We start from the raw sequence: 19106 nt of genomic DNA, 5'->3' as shown, positions 1-19106 counted from the left end.
TAAGAGAGAATATTATGAAAATGATATACAGGTGGTATATGACACTAGTCAAGCTTGCAAAAATCTATCATTTGCCTGATAATAAATGTTGGAAATGTAAAGAAAATGAAGGTACATTCTTTCACCTTTGGTGGATGTGCCCAAGGATTAAGACTTTCTGGGAGATGATCTATAATGAAATGAAAAAAGTATTTAAATATACCTTTCTGAAGAAACCAGAGGCCTTTCTCCTGGGCATTGTCGGCCAATTGGTGTCAAAGAAGGATAGAAGTTTCTTTATGTATACTACAACAGCAGCAAAAATTCTCATTGCAAAGTATTGGAAGACACAAGATCTACCCACCCTGGAAGAATGGCAGATGAAGGTGATGGACTATATGGAATTGGCGGAAATGACTGGCAGAATCCGAGACCAGGGAGAAGAGTCGGTGGAAGAAGATTGGAAGATATTTAAAGACCATTTACAGAAATATTGTAAAATTAATGAATGTTAGAATGATGTCGGAATGAAGTTAAGTGGTTCTTAGCAGTAAGGCTAGAAAGGAGTAGGTGAAAATGGATTGTTAACAGGCGAGAAAGTAAAGTTATAATATATTAAGATAAAGGATTAAGATAAAAACAAAGAGGGAAAGGATTTGCTGAATTAACCAACTGAACTGGAATACAAAAAAGGGAGGTGTGAGGAGGTCAGTGAAACAAGTAAATGAAAGACAAGTTATGGAATGATGGATTTACTTTTAATTGTTTTTATTTTTTCTGTATTTTGTATTTTTTGCCTCTTTTTTATCTCTTTCTTACTTTTGTAACCTTTTTTGAAATTTCAATAAATATCATTTAATAATAATAATAATAATAATAATAATAATAATAATAATAATAATTTATACCCCACCCATCTGGCTGGGTTCCCTCAGCCACTCTGGGCGGCTTCCAACATAATATTAAAATACGATAGTTTATTAAACATTAAAAGTTTCCCTAAACAGGGCTGCCTTCAGATGTCTTCTAAAAGTCTGGTAGTTGTTTTTTTCATCTGTGGGTGGGCATTCAACAAGGCAGGTGCCACTACCAAGAAGGTCCTCTGCCTGGTTCCCTGTAACCTCACTTCTCACACGGAGGGAACAGCCAGAAGACCCTTGGCACTGGACCTCAGTGTCCGGGCAGAACGATGGGGATGGAGACGCTCCTTCAGGTATACTGGACCGAGGCTGTTTAGGGCTTTAAAGGTCAGCACCAACACTTTGAATTGTGCTCAGAAACCTACTGGGAACCAGTGAAGGTCTTTCAGGAATGGTGTTATATGGTCCCGGTGGCCACTCCCAGTCACCAGTCTAGCTGCCGCATTCTGGATTAGTTGTAGTTTCCGGGTCACCTTCAAAGGTAGCCCCACATAGAGCGCATTGCAGTGGTCCAAGTGAGAGAGAACTGGAGCATGCACCACTCTGCTTAGAGAATATAACTCTAACCATCACCACCATAAGGGATTCAAATTAAGACGCATGTTGGGATTATGTACACAGCAGCAAATGAAAATGGTCTTCAAGGTTGTCAGATAAAACAAGAAGCACTTGATCACTCAAACTGGTCAGAGCGTGGTGCTGATAATGCCAAGGTTGCAGGTTCGAACCTCATATGGGACAGCACATTTTCCTGCATTGCAGGGGGTTGGACTAAATGATCCTCAGGGTCCAACATTATAATTCTATGAAACTGATCTCTCTATTCTTGCTATTAAGGACTGACAAGTTTTGTCCTACCCCTCTCTGATTCCACATATAGAAGCCGACTTGACTGGCAGTTGAGTCCTACTTCAGCAATGGTAATTGGACAGCAACCTCACCTGCACCTGAAGGCTTCAGGATAGCTTACGGGCCCCAGGACAAACTTCAGAAAAGCACCAAAGGTCAGTGGCAGAGCATCTGCTTTGCAAGGAGAAGGTCCCAGACTCATTGCTTCACATCTCACCATAGGGCTGGGAATGTTCCCTCCCTGGAATGCTGGAGAGCTGCTGTCAGTCAGTGCAGAAAATATTGAGCTAAATGGACCAATGATCCGACTCAGCAAAATGCAGCTTCCTATGGTCCTCTACATGGAACTCGTACCTCTTCCTCCAACATCTGAATTTTTTTTTAATCTTATTTTTGTAAGCCACTTTAGGGTTGTGTTGTTTTTTACAATGAAGCAGCGTATGCATTTTATGAAATAAATAAGTAAATAAGTAAATAAGTAAATAATCTTACTGGCACTCACTCACTGCTCTGCCTGCCACCTGTTTGCCAGGAATGCAAAAATGAGAAAACTGAAATGTCCATTCCAAGCCACAGCCAACTTAAGGAATATAGAATCCACCAGGAGCCAAACTGGAAATTCTGTACACCAAATCAACACCAAAGAATAGGCATTAAGGGATATTATCCCATTTTAATTATTCTTGGACTCTGCCCAAAAAGAAAGAATTGGGGAGTCTTCAGTCTCAGCCAGCATGTAATCCTACATCTGCCTTAGACCAACAGCTGTACAATAAAGTGTGGCAAATAGCAATTATGGAAAAACGGACAAATAAAATTGGCAAGAAGTTTGAAGTGTAAATACTCTTTTGCAAGATTGGTACAGCTTTATTGTCTACATGTCTAAAAATGAAAACAGGATTGCCGTCACATAATAAAACTTTTTGGTTAGCATTAACTGTACACCGCCTTCCATACATATGCTTGTCTGCGACTGGAAGATACTATGTTATTTGGATGTTATATTTTATGTGTGAATGATGTTGGTAATATGTTGCAATAAATTAATGAAATCTATCAAAATAAAGATAAAAAACAATATGGTGCCCGCTACATTCATTGCACCACAAATGCACAACCAGAATATTGTAAACACTTTTCTCAGAAGAAGAAGAAATCATCCATCTTATGTCTGTGTATGAAATAGCAGTGCTAATAATCCATGTTCTTCCTCTTTCATTTGAAATAAACATTCATTTGTGCTCTTTCACTGCCTGGGAGTGCACAGTGATGTGTGTGATGCCGTCCCTCCACTGAGCAAAGGAACGGCAGGAGATCCAGTCACCATCATTCTTTTTGCTTCCTTCTGCCCTCTTGGGTCAATGGAGCCTTCCTCCAGTTCGAATACCAAAAGGCCAAGAAAAAGAACACGAAACAAAACAAGACCCTAGAAGCAGATGGTGACATAAGAGAGCCATTAGCCACAAGAGGGGAGGAGGGAACACCCTAGGATCAAGATCAACAAAGGCTAAAGGGGATTTGGGTGGGCTTGTTGCTATCGTCATTTCACACAGGTGACCCCCACATTTCAGCCAAATCTGGCTCCCAGGGCAGATACAAAAACCAGAAGAAGGAAGATTACTTACTTCATCAGGATGAGGCCTACCACCAAGGGAACAATCAACTCAAAGGAAGCTGAAAAGCAGCAAAAATAAAAGTAATTGTGAACAAAGCAGAACTAGCTCACAATAAAGCAAGAGACGGAAAACAGGAGACAAGATTATTTCACACAGGGATGACTGATCTGTTTCCCTCCAGATGCTGCTGGGACTGTCTGAGGGCAGATTGGGGTAGGTGGGGCAACGCCCCATTTGCCCCAGTGGACCAGCCTGCACCATCTGCTGGGAACGTAGGGTCAGCAATGACTGTCCAAGAGACGGTGGCTCTCCCTTATCCCAGGGTGGATCTACACACAGGAGGAAAATGCTATAAGTAAGTCATAAATTAAATCATTATAACAAAAGAAAAAATCTCTATGTAAAATCGCCCTACAATTTTGTGCTCTCCAGCACCATCTGGTGTTAGGTGTTTATAGCACATTTAAAATTCTGTTTTTTGACTAATGTAGCCGAGTCCCCTGTGTGCAGACAGACAGAGCAGACAGAGCAAGATTTAAAAGCATTTTACAACAAAACATTGCAAGGCTGTGATTGAAATCCAGGCTGTGTGTCTTCTACCCCTGCTTGGATCCAGATTTCCCCCAACCCCACATCACCATTCTGTTCCTATCACTATTGTTGTCATTGCTAATCAGATTGCTGCATTTTTTGAAAGAGGCAACAGAGGGGATTTTCTAATATCGGCAGGGCTGCAAAAGTCAGGATTTCTCTGTCTGGTGGAGTCTCACCTGTTTTCAAGGAACTAAGGTGGAATTGCATGGTGTAGACTCCCAGAGAATTGTTCCCAAGACAGATGATGCTGAGGTCGCCATCCGGGCTACCTGTCCAAATTAGGGAGCTGGTGACCTCATTCTTCTGGACTGAGGAAGAGACTTTAAGGTCTGCTGTGCTGGTGTTCTCAGCTACAGTCTTCCCATCCAGTTGCCAATGGATCTGAGGTGGAGGCCTGGAGTGCAGGGAGCAGTTGCAGAGGATGTCATTGTCCTTACGCCAACAGGCAGTGTTTTTCTGGGGAGTTTTGCTGAGCTTGGGGGCATCTGCAGAGAACCAAGTAGCCAAGGTGAAGAACACATTCCGATCTAGCTAATGACTGCAACAGCTGCAATACCACAATTCATCCACTAGAGGCAGTCGGGAGCAGACACTGCTGCCACCCTAGTTCCCTACTCTGTTGAATAAGGTAAAATCCTGCTTCAGCTTGGTTCAGAAGGCAAGGAGTTTCTTTCCCTCTTGTGTCCAGTTTGAAAATAAAAGCAGAATTTACAGGAATGGTTTACAAGAACTTAAGAGCTGTGTCTCATAGAATCTTAGGGTTGGCAGGGACGCCAAGGGTCATCTAGTCCAACCCCCTGCAATGCAGGAATCTCAACTAAAGCAGCCATGACAGATGGCCATCCAGCCTCCAAGGAAGGAGAGTCCACCACCTCTCATGGGAGAAAACAATGCGGCCTGGGCTTTTCCAGTGACAGGGCAGCAACAATAGTAAAAGAGGCCCTGAATTGGTTTCTTCTGCCCATGCTGCTATTAGAGGCTCAGGAACCCCTTAATGGAAAAGGGAGTTGGCCTTCCTAAATAGTCACAGTACAGTGGTACCTTGGGTTAAGAACTTAATTCGTTCTGGAGGTCCGTTCTTAACCTGAAACTGTTCTTAACCTGAAGCACCACTTTAGCTAATGGGGCCTCCTGCTGCCGCTGCACGATTTCTGTTCTCATCCTGAAGCAAAGTTCTTAACCCGAGGTACTATTTCTGGGTTAGCGGAGTCTGTAACCTGAAGCGTATGTAACCTGAAGCGTATGTTACCTGAGGTACCACTGTACTCTATGCAGCTGCTTTCTAAAAAGAAAAAAACAATGCAGATTCTCGGTATGCCAAATGAATATCAGAGTATTGGGTTGTGCAACACCCCAACAGCTAAACACAAGGCCCACCTATGAGGCTATCACATAGTACCTGAGAGGGGGAAGATTGCAAAATGACTTAGGTCCCCACAAGCATCATCCTTATGGGAGCCTTTTCATTGGATAGGCAAAGGAACCATGTTCTGCATCTCCAGGTAGCAAACAGTGAGACCATTGCCACCTGGGGATATTCCTTCATGAGATGCTCATTAGACGAAAAGGTCTTGAAACAACTGAAGATGGGCAGGTGGGAGAGAGACATCCAGCCATTCTCCTCCATTGTCCACACAGACCTTTTCTTACAAAACATCAGAGCCACATCCTACACATCCTGCTTTATGGGCAGGACAGATACATGAACAAAAACGTCTAAGTTTGGCCTTTGTATTTAATATTAGAGAGCTGTCATTCTGATGAGAGGTTGCATAAATATGCCCTCTCCTGGTGAATGAGGATACTCCCACAGATTTCAGACAAGGGTTATGTTCAGTGACTTGAATTCGTGGTTTTGCCCCTGGGGCTGCACTTATGCATCCTGAAACTAACTTCTTAGAAAGCTTCTGCAAATATGTAAGCTCATCATGGGGTTCCTGAACTTGTGATGAAGCTGTCAAAAGCTGCATCTCACGCTACTGGGCTGACACACTGTGCAATGCAGCCACAGCCATGTACATTTGTAGAGGTCCCCTTAGTGGAAGCATGCTGGTATTAGTTGCAGGTCAAGCCACTTAGCATACAATGGAGTTTCCCAGGTTCATGCCCCCAAGGAACTTCCCACTCCCCATCTCTTACATTGCACAATCACTGAGAGATTCTTCCTGATTGAGCCATGTGGATTCTCTGCCTGACACTGATAAATCCCAGCATCCTCTGATTTAATGTTGGACAGTTGAAGAGTATCTTTACTGCCCTGCATATGGTTGTTTAGGGTCTCGTTCTTCTTCATCCATGTCACGGAGGGAATAGGTTTGCCCTGAGATTCACAAAGCAGGCTGACGATGTCACCTTCTCGGACCACCAGCTTTTCTTTCTGCATGGAGAAATCTGTAAGAGAAATGCAATTAGATCACAATTGGTCCTGGGATGCCTGATGCTAAGGAATCCTCACTCATGGCTGAGATGTTCTTGTGTATTTTGAAGAAGGATGGTTGACACCAGGTCTGCAAATCTTTACAATGATTATTAATTATAATGGGTTCAAGACAGCTTTGGGCCATAGTTTTGCAAAAAGTTAGATGATTCCCTCATTTCTCTGCAAGTTCAACTGGCAAGAGAATAATAATAATAATAATAATAATAATAATAATAATAATAATAATATCTCCAGTTTTGCCTTCCACTGGGAAAACTTGGGCCCATTTCTTTTCCTTCTCATTCCACTTTAATACACCACTTAATGCCAACATTGGATTCTAAATGGCTTACGAAGTACAAAAACCAGTTACACAAACATTAAAATATAAACACCCGCAATTGAAATATGCAATAGAAACCCCACGACAATTAAAAAAGGAGACTCAGGTCAAGAGCCTGAAGGGTGCTACGGTGGGGAGTGAATTTTGGTTCGGGTGCAAGGATGTGTGCATGGCATGGCTGCTGGAAAGACCCAGTGAGCCCAGCTCCTCCCTGTTACCGTCCAGTTTGTCTTCAACTCCCCCCCCCAAACCACCATCCTGGGCTCTGCCCCAACTCCCAGCCATCTCTAAAACACTTCCTCCTGCACAATCCCCACTCTGAGATCCCTAAGCAGCTATTGGTTATCCAGCGGAGCTCAGTGAGGATGGGTGTGTGCAAAAAGTCTTAAGAGTTTTGTATCTCACCAGGGTGTCCAGGCCTTGTGATTCTGATGTCCTGAGGTGGGTCTGAAACATAAGAAAACAGTGAGGGGAGCATGAAAGGAGTAAATTAGCTTGCATGGGCTAGAAAGAACTGTTGGCTGTTCATGGGAGGGGGAAGCAGTACTGAGCTATGGGAGCTACTCACAGACCACTTCAAGAGAGATTGTATTCGCAACTGTTGTATCAACTGCAGGGTATCCGACACGGCAAGTGATGGCTCTGCCTTGATCCTGCAAAGTAGGTGTGAAGGTGAAGCCAGAAGCAAAGGTCCAGCTCCCATTGCTGTGCTGATGGTTCTGTGTAGTTGTTGTTCCTGGCAAAGTACTCCATGAGATCTGAGGCTGCCTCCGTAATTCTTTCCATGGGCAGGTCCCTGGCGCCTGGCAGATGAGGGTGACGCTCTTCCCCAAAACCACCTCTGATAAGTTCAGGATCTTTGGCTTCTCTGTCAGCTCTGAGAAAACAAAAGTCCCCAGGATGGGATCAGAAGAAAATGCACAGACTAAAGTAACTAGGGAACAGGACACAGGAGTCCTGAATTATGGATGGTCACCAGCACTACTTTACCCTCCACTTTGTGGCAAATCCTGCCATTCTTTCATTTGTCCTTTAACAATAACTTTGTGTCTCTCCCTTAGTAGACTGATTCCCCATGCAATGGTCTGCTTTCTCTGCCAATGTTGGTCAGTGTTTCTGTCCACTGTGGACTCAGCCTGGAGAGGGAGAAATCTTGATGGCTGCCTCTATGCTGCTGAACATGATGTTTGATACTCAGGATCCTGAAATTGGAGGATGAAGCCAGATGTGATTTGGGAGACACCGGAAGAGGGGGGAAATGACACCTTGAATACAGCAGCCACAGGAGGCATCTGTCTTTCATGAAAAGAGGAGCACAGGCTGAGGAGGGGTCACTTAACCCTTAAACTATTTTTTCTGAAGCAAATGGCCACCCACCCAAACTGCTCACTTGCATACAGGGGAATAGGAAGCAGGCCTGCATATCTTTTGCTGTGGGGTGAGGAGCTTGGAGAGGGCGATTTCTAGGGGCTCAGCTATGCTGTTGCAAATAAAATGTTTCAAGTGTGTTGCAAAGTGATATATAGAAATGTGGCACTAGATGGTAATGGTGAGCCATGGCAAACTCGATATACTTTCCAGAACAATTTTTTAAGCATTTCCTCAGTGTTTTTTAATATGTGTGTAGATTCCACCTAGGAGACATGGAACAAATCCAGAACTCCCCTGTCCACACTCCCCACCCCGTCCATGCATACACCTTCTTCCAGGAATGGGTTGTTGAACTGTGATAATGAGTCTAGCTTGTCTGAATGGAAAGAGGTGGATGACAATGTAGAAACAGCTGAAATTTACCTGAATGCCATGTAGCCGACACTAGCCTGGCTTTCATATCACCTTAAACCTAGATAAACTATTGTTTGAAGGTGAATGCACACTGTGTTGGTGCAGGGGACCCAAATCAAAGGTGTTTTGCTCCTGCCATGTTGCCAAGAGCTAAGCCATGGTTTGACAGAATGTTAATATAAACCAGTGGTTCCCAATTAACTAATTACTAAGGACCCCCTATTTTTCAAAAGCCGAGCCCCAGTCCCCCTACTTTTGAACATTTTGATAGCTCTATGGTAGTTACCTCTGCAAAGCAATTTTTTGAACAAAATCTGGGGTAGCCTTAATAAGCAAATGATTTTAGGTATACTAAAAAAACCAAACTAGGGCTGAGAGATATCTGGTAATCAATATTGTGATATATCAGCAGCTAAACATCACCATGTTCCCATATATTACGATGTCTGAAATTGGAGATTGGGCATGGGGATGAGGGAAGGAGCAGCCACAGAGACTAGATGGCTGGGGGGGGGAGAGGAAGCGGAGTCACCCCCATTACATGGTTTGAGTGCGAGGGGGTGGGGGTGCATCAAGCCACAATCAGGGGGCAGCCAGTGAAGATGCACATCCACTGTGGCTGCTGCTGCTTTCCTGCTGACTAAGAAAAGCTGCTCCGAGTCCATGCCAGGGGAAGGTAGTGCCACAATTCCTTGAAGTGAGAGCAGTCAGCTGCCCTGTTCTCCATCAGTGAGAGGAGAAGGAAGTGATCAGCTGCCCTGGTCTCCCTCAGTGTGAGGGAAGGCAGCTCAGATCAGCAGTGTTATCAGCAGTGTTATCGTGAGATTTCAGTGTTGCCTTAAAATCGGCTGCCTTGCTCTTCCTTGAGCAAAGAGTGATATATTGCTGCATATTACTGGGTCAAAATTGTTATTGTGGTGTGATTTAAAAAATGATTTTTTCCAATTTACTGAAAAATTTCACAGTGCTAAAACAGACCATAAAATTTGTGAAATACCATGCAACAATGACAAAAAATGAGTTGGGGGGAAGGCAAATGATGGGGCCGCGGAGGCCCTGTGTGTATTCTGCAGACCCCAGGGGTCAATGGACTCCTAATTGGGAACCACTGATCTAAACTCAGGTTCATGATTTGTTTCTCTCCAAAAGAAACCATGAGCTGTAGCATAGGCTTGCTTTTTAGCTAACTGCTCATGGTCTGTTTGGGGCTCAGACATTTAGCTGAGGCTTAATCTCCTGCAAAACCACCAGCCCCACACCAGCAAAGGGAAGGTTCGCCACCTCCATGCTTAGCCAAGTCAAGGCTTAGCTCTGTGCAGAACAGCAGCAGGAGAAACAGGGGAGGAGCAAAGTGCCCCTAATTTTAGCCCTGTGCCTCAAACCCACTGTGCACTCACCTTAAAACCAGTCAGCTATGAGAAAGTGACCTGAGTTTGAGGCCTGAACGAGATAAGAGGCACGCCTGTTGCTCTGCCCACATTCTGGCCCTGCCCACCACTTGCATGTGGCCCCTGGAATGCAGCCCATGAATGAAAGAAATGTCCCCCACCAAAAGCACCCTCAAGTCCTAGAATTCAGGGTGCGGTGGATTAGGACAATGTTGCAGATCTGCACTGAGGCTGATTTCAAAGGTGGCAAGAGAATACCTCTCTGCTTCTCCTACCATTGAGGAAGCTGTGGAGAGATGCTGGGGGAAGGAGAAGAAGCAGGTGATGGGATGGCAGCTGGAAGTGAAGGAGAAAATGCCTCCAGTTTCCTGTTTCTCCAGACTGTCAGCACAGAATCCACAAGAGAGTTCTTCCCTCTGGTGAGCTGTGTACTCAGACATTTGGAGATGCAAATGATCTAATTTTGGTGTTACAACAATGGAGAGGAAGCATGGAGCACTTGTACCTCCTGTCCCTTTGGAATCAGCATAATGTCCAGAGGTCTAGGCAAATTTGTAGGCAGAGCCTTTCCCCCCTTTACAGCATAAAAGAGCACAAAACAGGGAACAAGGAAGCAAATTAAGAAGTAGGAAACCTCTTACCTGTCACAAAAACTTGAGGTAAAATATAAAGATAATAGCTGAATTTTAAGATCAGTCCTTTCTCAATTCGAAAATAGTACTGCCCTTCATCCTGATTCTGAACATCATTGATGCTAAAGGAACAGTCACCTTCTGATGGATTTCCAGTCAACTGGAAACGATTCCCAGCAAATGAGGCAATGCTTTGATCCTTGTCACTACTGGCGACAACACTACCAGCATTTGGGTGCCACTTGTTGCCAATAAAGGACCCAGCACGATCGTTCTTAATCCAGTAGACGTATAATTCCCCAGAATACTGAGAAGTGGGATAAGTGAAGTTGCAGGGAATGTGAACGCAGAGACCTCTCTGCACGGTGACAGCCTTTAGTGCGTTAAGATCATATCCCGGGAGCTGACTCCGCAGACCTGCCAAAGGAAAGAAGGAAGGTGTTCACTGGTGGAGCAGCAGCGCCTGGGGATTATGGTGGGTCTCCAGTCCCAGGACTTCCCAACCACCCACCACAGTAGCAGGACCTCAGGGGGAAGCGTTTCCTGGGCCAGGGCAAGAAGGAGGAGGACATTCAGGTGTGAGTGTCTAGCAGGTGCCACACACACTCTTGGTCAAAAGGAGGAAGGTGCTCTCAAGCCCCCGACCAAGGACCCTGATCCCATGGATATTCCGGTGCTCCTTAGGCCTCACACTGGAGCTCTTCCTGCTATTTGTACTCAGGACTCATCATTTCCAAGTTTTCAAATTCTTCACTCTTAAATTAAACCATGAAGTGAGCAAAACCTAGGAGGAACATGGGAAGCAGGATTGGCCGCAAGAGGTGGCATGGTTGGGTGTCTGGCAAGAGCCCTTATCCCAGTGGGGACTCAATGATAAGAACCCTCTGGAGCTCCTGCAGTGAGGAAGGGGCATGTGTGGAGGGTGTCTTGTTCAAGGACCACCCAAAACCTGGACCTGATCAGAAGCTGCCTTATGCTGAGTCCATCCACTGGTCCATCTAGTTTTACTCTGATGGGTGGTGCCTTTCCAGTGTCCCAGACAGGAACCTCTGCCAGCCCTTTCTGGAGATGCTCAGGGTTGAACCTGGATCTTTTTGCATGCAAGTTGTTGTTGTTTGTTGCTGCTGCTGCTGTTTATTTAGACCCTGCCTTTTTTTGCCTGACAGGTACTCAAGTTGGCTTACAGATAAAAATACAGTGGATGCTCGGGTTGCGAACGTCATCCATACGGGATGCATGTTCGCAACCCGCAGCGGCACATCTGTGCATGCGCGGGTTGCAATTCAGCACTTCTGCACATGTGCGACAGCCGAAACCCGGAAGTAACCCATTCCGGTACTTCCAGGTTTTGGCGGGTCCATAACCCAAAAAAACGCAACCTGAAGCGTCTGTAACCTCAGGTATTACCGTATAAACAGTTGAGGGGGAAATAGTCACTAAAAAACCATTAAACATTGGTAGAATCAAAACTACACACATACACTTGAAACCTACATATAATTACAATGAAAACAGCACAGCACCATCCCTTTCATTAAAAAACTGTCAGTTTCCAAAAGGAGGTTCTCCTCCACTGAGCCACGGCCCTTCCCTCTTGCGACAGAGCACTCAGAAGAGCAAATTTTCACGGATTCCGTGACCAAGGAAAAGAGACGGCGGAAGAAGAATGGAAGAAATTTAAAGTATATCTTAAGAACTGTTGTAAAATTAATGAGTGCTAAAATGCCAAGGGAAAGGAAAATATGGAATTGATCAATTAGGAGAAGAAGGTAAAAAAGAAAATGAGTAATTAGTTAATTGAAGTGAGGGGTTGCTGAAGAAACTTTAAAATAGGGATGCAGAAAAAGGGGAGGTAAGGGGAAGTCCAGGAAGCAAGGCTTATGAAAAAGAGGTTTTGAAATTATACATGTTTATATGTTTGTCTGCTTATGTATTGTGTATTGTATTGTTTTTAATTTGTGTTGGAAAATCAATAAAAAAATTATTAAAAAAAAACAAAAAACAAAAGAGCAAATTTTCTCATTTCTGCACACCAGGGATGGATAATATGTGACCCTTCAAAAGTCAGGGGTTGGCCGTGCTGGCTGCAGGTTCCCCAGCCACCGTATCTACCTTTGCAGAGAAAGGCAAGAATCAACAGTGTCACCGTCGCCATGGATGAGGCTGGGTTCTTCACCTCCCAGGTGAGGCTCATGAGTCCTCTGGTCCTTCTGCCCTTTGGCATCTTTTCTGAACTGGAGGCTTCTTTCTGAGGATGGAGCTTTGGGGGAAAGAAATAAGAGAAGAGGAGCATGAGGCACTAAGTGAGCAGTGCTGGCTGAAGCAGGGAGGGTGCTTGGAACTCATAGATTCTGGAAGAATAAAAATATGCAAGCAGCGTTCGCCACAAAGTCTCCCATTCCAATTCGACCATCTACTGTGAATTCAGACGCCAGGGTCATAAGGGCCACTAGCCGCAGCCTCACTTTTCCTGTTTATAATGCAGGGTTAAATTAGCCAAGGGGTTGGAAACCTCAAGCCATGGGGGGAGGGGGCCAAATGTGGCCCTCCAGTCCTCTGTATCTGGCCCTTGAAATTCTTACTAGGCTCCACACCTTTTCACTCCGCATCCTTCTTGAGAAATAGCTTGCCTGGAATGTGCCCCCGGATGGTGAGATGCCCTTTTGCTTTCCTGGGTTGAAGAGAAATGTGCATGGAATGGTAGTGGCTATAGAAACCTCTGTGTTTTTTTTGCTGTACAAAGGTAAGAATTTTGTCAGTTGCTCCACCCACTCTGATCTGGCCCACTGCTGGCATATGAGCCCAGGAAGCTTGTCCATGAGGGAGTGTGGGAGAGCTGAGGGAGTCTCCATACTGGTGTACACACACACACACACACACACACACACACACACACACTACACCACTGCCCCTTGCTGTATATAGCTGCACCTGCAGAATAAATGCAAGAAACAGGAGAACTACCCCCCTCCAGAACCTTCCGATTCTTGCCTGAGTTTTGTTCTGCAATAGTCGCCCTTGGGAAAAACAGCTCTTTTGCTCCTTTCTCTGAGAGTGGGAGAGAGAGAAAAAGAGAAACAGAAAGAAAGCTGCCTTTAACACCAGGGCAAGCCCAAGACATTTTGATATTTGAGGTGGAGTAGAAACTGGCACACACACACACACACAAAAAAAAAACAACAACAAAAAAAACAAGGTGCATAGTATTAAAGGCCAGTCAAATTATTTTGACACACCTTAAATCAGCTTTCTGCCTGAAACAGCTCCCTCACCCTGCCCAATAGTAGGGTTGGCTCTGCTCACCAACCCTCAAAAGAACCTCCCAAACATCTGCTTACTAAGCCTCTTCTTGTGAACTGTGAATCCTCAGAATGATAGCTCACCCCTCACAGAGCTATGATTGAGAGCAGCTTTAAAAAATGACCTTTCCTGGGATACTTTTGGGGGTGCTTTAAATGTGTAGTGTGTATGCAGCCTTTGATTCAGGTTCAGTTTCTGGCTTAGCAGACATACCTCTAGACAGATTCAGAATTGCCCTTTCTCTCCTCACCTCTCCGATTCAACTTGAAGCAGTGAGCGAGGAACCTCCTTGTTGCTTCTGCCTTTCTGTCTGTGGTGCTGAACCTCTGGGAGAATTTTGCTAAATTTTGAAGGGAGTTAGGTAATAGGAACCAGAAAAGCAGAAGTCTCAGAAGATGGCTTAGTCAAACAGGATGTAAGCAGGGTCAGATTCTCGGGCATCTTCCCCTTCTATTTTTATGGGAAATCATTTACAAAAATCTGCATGGAATGATTCTGTGACTTGGGGGCAATGTCCCACAGGGTCTTTTCTGTCCTAGCACCTGGGATGTAGCAAATTATTTTCTTCCATGGAGGTGGTATTTCACACCCTGGTTTTTCTGCTACTTAAATTTATTTTGGAATATTCTTTAGATTTTTAAACAGAGCTTGGCTCTCAGCTTTTTAAAAATGATTGTTTTGATCTTCTTCTGTTAACTGGAATTATTGTTCAATTCATTTGGACTTAGCCATTTTGGCAGAAGGTAACAGTGGAGAAATGTGGTCAGTGTTTTGGGCTTCAACTGGATAAAAGCCCTAGTTCTGACTTCTGACTTCTACCTGTCTTCTGCCTCTTTGATTCTTTTCACACAGGAGAAAATGGTAACAGTTTTGAGGCAACAACAACAACCACCTGTCAACATTAAGCTGTTTATTGGGCTTCTGCACACAACATAAAAAGGGAAATGGGCTTCAAGACAGACAGGGTCAAGTAAAACAAAACAACCTCTAACCTTGCCATCCATGGCTGCCCCAAGACATTTGTCTGCCTGAAGCAAAGAGCAAGATTTCTTCCCCACCCATACCCCATGCTCTTGTTCCACATACAGAAGCTGACCTGACTGGCAGTCAGGTCTTACTTCAGCACTGGGGATGGGACAGCAATTACCCCAGTGCAGTGGATGCTCGGGTTGCGAACGTAATCCGTGCGGGATGCATGTTCGCAACCCGCATCTCTGCACGCGTGGGTTGTGATTTGGCGCTTCTGCACATGAGTGACTGCCAAAACCCGGAAGTAACCCATTCCGGTATTCTGGGTTTCGGTGGTCCGCAGCTCAGAAAAACGCAACATGAAGTGACTGTAACCCAAGGTATGACTGTACTTGAAAGCAGCAGGTTAACTTAAGGAGCATAGGACACACTTCAGAGAAGAATCCTAGATGAATGGCAGAACATCTGCTTGGCATAGAGAAGGTCCTAGGTTCAGTCCCCAGCATTTCATCATAGGGCTGGGAATGCTCCCTGTTCTGGTTCACTGCAGAGCAGTTGCCAGTCTGTGTAGACAATATTGGGCTTGCTGGAACAATAATGTTATGCAGCTTCCTATATTCCTCTGCATGGAAGCTTTTCCTCCAGCATCACTTGCTGCTCTGCCTGCCATCTATTGGCTACATACTCTAAAGAATCCCACCAGCATGTATCAATTGAGTAGATCTGGCATGTAGAAAGGCGGTGGGATTGCATGGCCTGGGCTGGCTGCCTCTCTGCACATCGCAGTCATGCCTCCTGGGAGGAATTGAGAGAAGATGGCAAAGTGTGACAGCTGCTGGCCTAAGCCAGCAAGAAACAAGCACTGGTGGATCCCCAGGCAAGGATGGGAGAGAAACTGAGTACTGCCAATTTCACACTTTCCTAAACAATATGCAAATCGAAATGCAACTGTCCTTCAAATTCTTATTTCCCCAAATGTTGCAATGCAGTTCTCCAGCTGTATGTGGATGTGAAAGCATTAAAGGAGACTGCTTGCAAAAATGTGAATTAGGCCACATGGCGCACAAAAGGAGGAATGCACTCTAAATTACTGACACATTTTCACAAGGAGAAGAAGAAGAAAAAGAAGAAGAAGAAGAAGAAGAAGAAGAAGCCGCCAATTGATGCCAAAAGAACTGGACAACTCAACATAAGACTGGCAAAGTGAGACATGGAAATGGACAAATTATTCCATTCCTAGCTCCAAACCAGCATAGTGAATGCTCAAGGACAATAGGGGTTGCAGTCAAGGAACATCTAGAGCAGGTTTCCCAAACTTGGGTCTCCCGCTGTTTTTGGACTACAGGTCCCATCATCCCTAGCTAACAGGACCAGTGGTCAGGGATAATGGGAACTGTAGTCTGAAAACAGCTGGAGACCCCTGTTTGGGAAACTCTGATCTAGAGGGTCAAATGTTTTTCATCCCAGTTATAATCCTAAAAGCTGTCCAAGGAACAATCAGCCTGGTTTGTTATAATGTCAAGGAAATACTTCAAAACAAGGTAAATGAGTACTGCATTCTTTGTCAACTTGAGGAAGAAGGATTCAGACATTTAAACCATCTTTTTTCTTCACTGTATGTTGTCCATTACATCCACTACACCACAAACTCACATCCAGAGTACTTCAAATATTTTTTTGTATTAAAAGAAATAAATCCAGTTGATGTCTGTGTATCGAATAGCAGTGCTAATAATCCATGTTCTTCCTCTTTAATTTGAAATAAACATATTGATGTTTTTTCCTTGCATGGGCCAAAGACATCCAGGAGTGCACAGCCATGTGTGTGATGCTGCAGCCTCCACTGAGCAAAAGAACTACAGAAGATCCAAGCAACATCATCCTTACTGCTTGCTTCTGCCCTCTTCTGTGAATTGAGCCACATTCTGGTTTGAACAGCAAAGGCCAAGCATCTTATGTTGTCAAACAGGCATTTTGAAATGAGGACATCCACTTAAGTAGACTTGGACACTAAAAGGAAGAGGGTTTCATGCAGTAAAACCAAAGCATCTCTTTGCAATAGAGCTTAGAAGTCCATGTCAAAAACTCTACACAGAGTGGTAAACATTTTTCAATATATTGGTTGTATATGGAAGAGTTTGCATTCATGGTGGGACCAAGAGTAGCAATTTAGCCTCATTTGCTGTGATGCCAAACAGAAATAATTTGTCCAGAGGGGCAAATAAATAAATTTCCAAGTAAGGTTAGAAATATGAGCGGTATGGTAAATGTATAGAATGATTTGGGTGGTATGAAAAGGATATGAAGCAAATAAATAAATAAATAAGGAACCATGGATAGGTGGAGTTGGAAGTCTTTTGATACGAGACATAACAAAAGAAATTGTGAGGTGTGTATATTAAGGAGTGGCGTAGCATGGGGTTGCAGGGGGGGCCGGCCGCACCGGGCACAACATCTGGGGGGGGGTGCGCTCACACTCGCAGCTCTCTGCCCCTACCTGGCTCACTCACTGTCTCTCACTGCAGTGCTGGCTGTGCGAATCCGATCCGAGCCGCCGGGTCGCCGCCCACTGTGGAGGGGGTGGGTGCCAGGTGTGCGGTGCGGAGAGAGAGCGAGGGACTATCTGGGGGAGGGACAGTGCAGCGGCCGCCCAGCGCAGCGCTGAGCGCGGGAGAGAACCACACCAGATCAGCCCAGGCAGCAGCAAGAAGAAGCTGGCAGCGGCGGCAGGTTAGGGGTTAGGGGGTGCAAATTACTTGCCTTGCCGGCCCGGGTTAGGGGGCGCAAATTACTTGCCTTGCCCCGGGTGCTGACAACCCACGCTATGCCGCTGATATTAAGTCTGTGAAAACACATAAACAACAACAACAACAAAAGATTGTTACTACTGTACTGTTGTTCTTTGTTATTATTGTTATACCTGAATTCTGACTTTTGTCCGTTATTGGGGATTTCTGTTTTAATGGTGGTAATTTATCATGCTGGTGTCCTATCTTTGTATACCGCTTAGAGGATCTTAAATAGTAAGCAGTTTAAAAACACTAATAAATAAATAAGTGATATTCCTTCTCCCCAGCTCAAGGGGATCTGGGAAAAATATGTTTGCTTTTTCGTCCAAGCCCATCCTGTTTTCAGCCCAAACTGATGAACCTTCATACATTGTTGGACTTTAACTCCCATTATCTCTGCCTAATAAGTATATCCGAGGCTCCAATACTTGGGCCACCTTATGAGAAGAGAAGACTCCCTGGAGAAGACCCTGATGCTGGGAAAGATTGAGGGCACAAGGAGAAGGGGACGACAGAGGACAAGATGGTTGGACAGTGTTCTCAAAGCTACTAGCATGAGTTTGACCAAACTGCAGGAAGCAGTGGAAGACAGGAGTGCCTGGCGTGCTCTGGTCCAGGGGGTCACGAAGAGTCGGACATAGCTAAATGACTAAACAACAATAATAAGTGTATTGTGACTCTAAAGAGTTGGACTAGCAGGCTATCCTTGGTCAGGAGTAGCAACCTGCATTTGCCTCTGAGATTTCCAGCTGCTACAGGCAACAATGCATAGGAATTCAAGGTCAGGTCTGGGGGACTTCTGGCAATTGGTTGAGTAGGAACTTTACTTTTTTAGGCTGCAAAATCTTTTATCCCAAGGCAGGTGATGTTCTGGTCGTTGATCCAGGCTCTGTTCCCAGCACAGGAAGCTGGTCACACTATTTTCCTGGACCTGAGGGGTCCTCAGGTGCTGTTTTCAAAGAGGGTCTCTCCATCCATTTGCTGCTGAAGCAGGAGTGGAGGCCTGGAGCACAGGGAGCAGGTGCAGAGGAGGCCATTCTCCTTATGCCAGCACACAGAATTTCTTTGGTTGCTGCTGAGCCTGGAACCACTTAGGAAGGAACAAAAAGCCAGGGTGAGTGATAAACCAGCTCTGGGGATAAAATATCAGGCAGCAGTTTCACAATGAATCAGTAGAGGATGTTGCAAAGTGACTGCAGTTAAACAGTGGCAAGGCTGTCTCATAGAGTGATGATGCTATGATACCAGCTCCCTCTTAAAGAAGAACTGTATTTTTGTGCAATTCATGCTGCCCATTGGTCAACAGAATCACAGCTCTTGCAATTTGACAGAGGTGGTGGGCAGTACAGTGATACCTTGGGTTACATACGCTTCAGGTTACATACGCTTCAGGTTACATATGCTTCAGGTTACAGTCGACAATTCTGAGCAAGACGGACCAATCTTGGTATAAGGCAACTTACCGGAAGAAGAAGAAATCAAGACAACAAACTTTTTAGAAAGGAATGGAACATACAGCAACA

At 44.9% G+C, this 19106-nt stretch overlaps 1 protein-coding gene across 1 annotated transcript; it reads right to left on the bottom strand.

Annotated features, from left to right (window-relative positions):
- Window positions 1-2591: 2591 nt before the first annotated feature.
- On the bottom strand, window positions 2592-14829 carry LOC309375813 (sialic acid-binding Ig-like lectin 5; the record flags this gene model as incomplete). Its single annotated transcript, XM_081921736.1, has 9 exons — window positions 2592-3174; window positions 3374-3422; window positions 4135-4443; window positions 6098-6349; window positions 7126-7167; window positions 7289-7597; window positions 10664-10942; window positions 12638-12785; window positions 14818-14829. The coding sequence occupies 9 exons, from the start codon at window positions 14827-14829 to the stop codon at window positions 3075-3077; spliced, it is 1500 nt and encodes a 499-aa protein (XP_081777862.1). The 3' UTR covers window positions 2592-3074.
- Window positions 14830-19106: the final 4277 nt, after the last annotated feature.

The sequence above is a fragment of the Podarcis melisellensis genome (assembly GCF_964234715.1).
Source record: "Podarcis melisellensis genome assembly, chromosome: 8".
Taxonomy (NCBI): domain Eukaryota; kingdom Metazoa; phylum Chordata; class Lepidosauria; order Squamata; family Lacertidae; genus Podarcis; species Podarcis melisellensis.
This window is presented reverse-complemented; position numbering and strand designations above follow the sequence as displayed.